The 6387-nt window shown below is 46.1% G+C and overlaps 1 protein-coding gene across 1 annotated transcript; it reads right to left on the bottom strand.

Moving 5' to 3' along the window:
- Positions 1–2840: 2840 nt before the first annotated feature.
- On the bottom strand, positions 2841–6041 carry LOC112079863 (GTP-binding protein 1; the record flags this gene model as incomplete). The annotated part of the gene is made up of 8 exons (XM_024145676.2): positions 5924–6041; positions 5570–5684; positions 5317–5461; positions 5048–5230; positions 4575–4710; positions 4290–4468; positions 3846–4010; positions 2841–2977 (listed from the first exon to the last, which is right to left on the bottom strand). Coding segments are annotated over exons 1-8 (1157 nt in total), but the record flags the coding sequence as incomplete, so codon positions are not given.
- Between the last annotated feature and the right edge of the window lie 346 nt (positions 6042–6387).

The raw sequence follows: 6387 nt of genomic DNA, 5'->3' as shown, positions 1-6387 counted from the left end.
CCCCCCTCCAGGAGAAAGATCAGAGGCCACTGAAGGAAGGAGTCCAAGACATGTTGGTGAAGCATCATCTCTTCAGCTGGGACATCGATGGCTAGACACACACACCCAAAGCCTGCAAAAAACTCCCCTGCCCAACACATGCTGTGTGTSTACCAGAGTGATCTTTCTGTCTCTTTCATATTGACTGCTATGTCAGAACCCACTACTAGTGTTTCCATCACTACCTCTCACTAGGAAGTATTGTATTGTTCAGACATTTGATCATCATTCTACAAACACATTGATATGCATCGTGGTTTCCCCTCGTCTCAACTGAACTGCATCCGAAGCCTTTCTACTGAGGATAGTACACTAGGGGAATAGGGGGCGCGTTCAGCAAGATGCAACTTTTGGGAATGTTCAGATAGAAATAAGCATTGTAGAACAAACATGCCTCTGACATGTAGAATAAGGAATAACATGAGCTCTATTCATGGCATTTCTGTCTGCAACTTAACGTGGCCAGGGTATCATTTGAGACACACCCAAAGACTATCAACTAATTACATTTACCCTCTGAGCTTGCTAACCAATCAGAGGAAGCAATTAGCATGTAACCAAGGTTGATAGTCCTGGCTGTCACCATGGCTCTTAGTTCTTGGCTGAAGCTACTGTGTATGTTGTCCACACCAGTGTTTCTGATACTTTAGATCAGGTGCAGAAGACTAGGAACATACAGAAAGTGCTGATTGTAGCATTCCTTAGGTACAGAGTAGTCACCTCTACTGTGCCATATGAAGTATTTCCTCAGACTCAAGGACTGGGGTGTATCACTAGGAACCAAACGGGGAGGAATGTACCTGAATTTGTCCCATAGAAACTTGTTTTTGTTGTGAAACGTTTTGCTACAGTGGGCACTGATCTGATGTCCTAGTAGCACCTGTGTTCTGCTACCAGTACTGTAGTAGGATGTGCAACGTACTCCACAACCACCCTGTCGATCTGTGTTGGCACCCAACAATCCCATCCACTATTGTCTGTTTGGTGCCAACATGGCTCTCAAACCAGGTTTGTCCCTTGTGGGCTACTAAACAGTATCTGTAGTAGTCACTTTGTGCTGACTGGGAAGAAKTGTACTGTGTCCAAAAATGAAATCTATAACCATGTAAACTTTTCATTTCAGTTAATTTCTTTGTAAAACAGTCATTACAATGGGTGTGTCCACCCGCCATCAAAAACACGAACTTCCATCTTGGTGTGTAATTACTGAAGAAAAGCCACTCACACTATATACATAAGAAATCAAACTCAATCTCTGTTGTGCTCTGATATTTAAATGAAATGGTGGTATCTACCTATTTTGTATTCCTGTCCCTCAATCTTTAACTCTTAGGCAAATGCTACCGTAACTATAGGGACTTCATTGGAGCTAACTTCTTCATTACTTGCACAGAGGGACAAAATGGATCTGTTCCAGACTCACCACTAAAAACCTCCACTGGAAAAACTATCTCACAACCGTTCAACCCCCTATGCCTATAGTTTTTCACTGTTTGAATTAATTTCAGTACAACAACCACAGTTGGGACGCAGAGATCAAATTAAAGCCTGTGTTTTATTGATGTCAGAAAGCAAAAACTAATGTAAACAGGATTGGTCCCAAACAGCACTGCAACTATTACAATTCAATGTCTCCACTTAAAAAAACAGTTGCAATCAAGTGTACCATTATATCTCTTAAATAAAACCCTTATTTTTCAATGTAAATGGGAAATAATTTATTATAGGGAACAGGGACAAGTGCCTTTCAACTCCTCTCTCCTCTCCTTTGAAAAATGACGAGAGGGGAACGTGGACATGTTTGTTGAAATAACGACTCTGCTCAGGCAAAATTTGACATTTTAACAGGTGTGGATTTCCCTAAATAAGTTAAAGTTGATAAATGCATTTAAGTTTGTGCGAGACAAAAAACCATGCACCAACTAGTAGTGATTTCCACAGGGTTTGGTGTAAGGCTGGTTCTAAACTCTTCAGAGGAAGATAAAATACTGTTCCTCCATGAAAGGTGGGGCCTATTCCGAGGGGGGGGGGGAGGGATATTTTTCCATTTCTCCCACAAACCCTTCAAGATGGTTTCCGGGCCATTGGGGAGAGAGAGGGATTGGGACCTTTTCCCAAATAAAAGGGCAGTTTGGTGGGTGATCTCAGACTTTCCCTGATGGCCAATAAATAAACATCTTATCTTACAAATATTTCACTCATAATGAAGGCCACTAAAATTTGTACCATTCCAAGAGTACGTGGACCTTATTTTAACATTCTTTAGCATTTAGTATAACAATTAAAATAGGGAAAACATGCTTTCATTATGTCATATTGGGGGATTCTATGTGGTAATAGGAAATGAGAGAAACTGTATGCCTGCTAAACAGTAAGCTATAGTGCATGGAGCTGGGTTTACTCTACTGTAAGGGATAGCTGCTCATTGGGGCTTCGGGTCCATGATTAAGTATCACAGTATTACAGTTGATTCTCACCGGTAGACCCAATGAAAGAAGGCATATCAGGTTCATATATCGTAAAATATAATAAGGATGCTTTCTAAACTAATGGAGATAAGATGAGGCGTGAGGAGGCAGAGGTAACCATCTCAGCACAGAGCTGTGAGCTGCTTTTCACCTAGTCCCTCTTTATAGACTTTCTCTGGTGTGAGTGATAAAGACACTTGATAGGCGATAGATTAGCAGGGTGGGGAAAGGGCCATTTACGACCCCATTTTTTTCCGACGAGGGTTAGTATGGAGTAGTTTTGGGTGCAGGGGGGGTTAGTTTGTCTGCTGAAACGGTGGATGGAGGAAATACTTGTAGTTTGGGCGGCTGAGGGTGTAGTTTAGGACCTCTGTGCCTGCTGATGAGGGGCTGTGTGGTGGAGCTGCTCTGGTTGATTTGGGCCTTTTATGTCTCTGTCTCCTCGTCTCCTGCTCCCGCTCCTGACTTGTCTGTAAGACAGATCACAATCAGACAGAGATGGAGAACAAGAACCACTAGGTTAACAATGAGGTTACCATTCAAAATCACTTCAGCTAAGACCCGTGGCTATCAATACTGAACTACATGCTGTGTCCACATCTCTAGAAGATTCAATGTTTTGGTTTCACATCAGTTGAGGCATGCATTGGTTCAGGTATTTACAGAAGTTACTGGGACAGACTAATTTCCCACGCCCTTCAATTGTTACAATAACTCAGTTTGACCTTAATTTCTCTTTTGTTTACCTGCCTGGGTTTTCCCATTGTTTAATCATTGCCCTGTTTGCTTTCTGTTTTACGCTTGCTCTCTTTGTTTCCCTCATTACTCTGAGCGGTCATCCTCCCCCTCTGTCTGAGGAAGGCAAGCAAGCACCAACACAGAGAGGAGAAAGAGGAGGATGGGAGGGGGCAAAACAAGGGGATGTTGAAATGCACAACGAGGATGACAGCAAATGAAACGTGGAATTGAAAGGAATGCAGAGAATGACAACAGAGGGTGAGCGAGGAAAAGAGACAGGGGTGGCAGGTGGAGTTACATCAGTAATGAGAAATAGCATTAAAAGGAAGAAACAGTAGGGTGTAAAAACATGGAGAGAGAAGAATAGTAGGAAAGGAGAAGAGGAAAGGAGGTGTTAGACCAGCTACAGACGAGAAGTTCTAGAAGCAGTAAAGCAAGTGAAGAGGAAAGCTTACGCACCACAAGTTAACACACTTACACCCTATTCAACTGCCCTGAAACTATTACTTCAACGACCGCCATATAACCATCCACTCCACTCCCTTCATCAATCGCTCCCATTTTCAATTCTTTAATCGTTCTTCACTTCCTCTTTCTCACCGGTTGTTGTGAATTGGTGCGGACTGTTGGTCGGGCTGTGCTCGTTTCGATCCCATTGGCTGTCGTGGCTCCATCCTCTCTGCGGAACGGGGCCTTTTTCGTAGACTGCATTTTGATTTGCGGGGGTTTGAAGTTTGACGGCAAATTATTGGTCGACTGCAGCAGCTGTAAACACCCACCCACCAATAAGAGTAAGGCATGAGGGAAGTACTCTGCATGCAGGTACTCTGGTGTCTTTATGACCTTTCGTAAACCATTCTGAACCATTCATAAGCCTTTAAGTCCTGACCTTGGTGATGATACCCACAGCCTTGGTGTATCCCTCTGAACACCAGTCTACTCTCTGGTCTATGTGGAGGAACTCTGGGGTCTTCATGATCATGATCCTTCATAAACCCTTTCCAACCATTCATAAACCCTTCATAAGCCTTTCTAACCCCTGACCTTGGTGATGGTGCCCACAGCCTTGGTGCGTCCCTCTCTGAACACCAGTCTCTGGTCCGTGTGGAGGTACTCGGGGGTCTTGATGAAGCGGAAGTGGACCGATGCCTTGTCCCCTGTTCGTAGACAGTCTCTGTTCATGGTCAGGATAGTGGCTGTCTGCCTGATGCTGCCACAGTGCACTGCGGAGGGGGAGAAAGAGGAATGATGAGAGAAGGAGAGACATATAGTCAGACATGAGACAGCTGTGTGTGTGTGTTTCTCTGTGTGTGTGTGTGTGAGTCTCACCCATGGCCTGGTAGCGGGGTGATATCGTAGTTGGGTGGTGCAGAACCAGAATCTCAGCCATAAATTCCCATGATGCCTGTGGGTTTAACTTGGGGGACACCATTACCATGCCTTTCCTTATGGATGAACGCTTGATCTAAGGAGGGAGAGAGAGCGGGAGCGGAAGGAGAGAGGGATGGGGAGGGGAGAGATGAGGTAGAGAGAGAATGTAGGGAGAGGGAGAGAGAAGGTAGGGGGGAGAGGGACAGTAGGGGGAGAGAGGGAGCGGGAAGGGAGGGGTAGAGAGGTAGAGAGGTTGGGGAGAGGGGGAGAGAGAGGAGGGGAGAGGTTGGGGAGAGAAACAGAGAGACTTGAGGTGTTGACTCCTATTCACTGCAAAAAAACATTCAGTTCAACTAAACATTTATCTGTGCATCAGAAAAGTGTTGTAATACCAAACATCTCCAGCAGGGGWCACTAAAGAGAAAACATACCTTTTTGAGGGCGAAGGAGGCAGTCTGTCCACCTCTCACCTCCTTGACTGGCATCCTCTTCCTGTGGATAGATTTGACTGCAATGGGGAGGAAACTGCCCAGTGGGTCTGGGCCTAACAGCATTGTGTCATTCAGACGTATCAATCCACGTAAAGTAGTCCCTGAAACGACTGTGCCTACACCCTGACGGAGAAGGTAAACATGGTTAGAGAGGTGTGTGTGTGGCATCAATATGCATGTGTAGCAGCTGCTTTGTGTATGTGACTAACCGGTACTGAGTAGGTGTCATCTATCTGGAACTCTGCAGGTTCGTCTTCTCTGAAGGAGGTTTTAGAAGACAGCAGGTTGAGGAACATCTTCAGCAGGTCCATGTTCTCTCCTGTCACATTGGAGATCTGGAAGATTGGACACATCCTACACAAACACACACACACTGAATTATGGTCCCTTATAATTGAAGCAAAATCCAGTTTATAAAGAGTGTGCGTGATTGTGGCTACAAAGTGTGTGCCTTAACGTTACCTCTCAGAGCTGAAGTTGGAGGCTGTGACGATGACGTCATCTTTGTTTTGGACCAGAACAGGGATCTTTCTGCAGCCTGGGGACTTTAGTAACCTCTGGAGCAGCTTTAACGTCTCTGTTACAATAACACAACCAGTAAAGTCAGGTTTTGTGATGACTGTCAATATTGTAACAAAAGGGGGGGGGGGGGTCCTCTCATCACTAAATCTAAGAGAAAGCAGTATGGTGGGGTAGAGGGAATATGGTTTCACCTGTATAATTCTTTCATATCAGTGCAGATGTGGGGAAGGAGTCCAGGAAAGGAAGCAGATGTAGACTTGAGATGCACCCAGAAAGAGAAAGAAAGGAACTGACCTTGTAGGATGTTGGCAGGACACATGTCTATCTTGGTGACCACAACGAACACAGGCACATTGAGGGCCAGGGCCAGACCTAGATGCTCCTTAGTCATCCCTACGATACCTGCATTACTGCCCACTAAGGAGAGGACGGGAGAGGGGGTAGAGAGAGTGGGGGGGGGGGGGGGGGGGGTGGGGGGGTAGAGAGAAGAGCGAAGAGGGGGGTAAGAGGAGAGGGCGAGTGGGGGTGGAAGGAGGGAGAGAGAGAGCGAGGGGGATGGAATGGAGAGAGGCGAGACGGGGTAGAGAAGGAGGGCGAGGGGAGGGGGGGGGTAGAGAGAGGCGAGAGGGGGGATAGAGCGAGGGGAAGAATGGAGAGAAAACGAAGAGGGGTAGAGAGCAGGCGAGAGGGGGGTGAAGGAAGGGGAGAGAAGAAAGCGAGGGGGGAGATGGAGAGCGAGGGGGGGAAAGGGAGCGGCG

This window comes from Salvelinus sp. IW2-2015, unplaced genomic scaffold, assembly GCF_002910315.2.
Source record: "Salvelinus sp. IW2-2015 unplaced genomic scaffold, ASM291031v2 Un_scaffold9956, whole genome shotgun sequence".
Lineage (NCBI taxonomy): Eukaryota > Metazoa > Chordata > Actinopteri > Salmoniformes > Salmonidae > Salvelinus > Salvelinus sp. IW2-2015.
The sequence above is the reverse complement of the archived record's forward strand: the minus strand, read 5'-3'. Positions and strand labels throughout refer to the sequence as shown.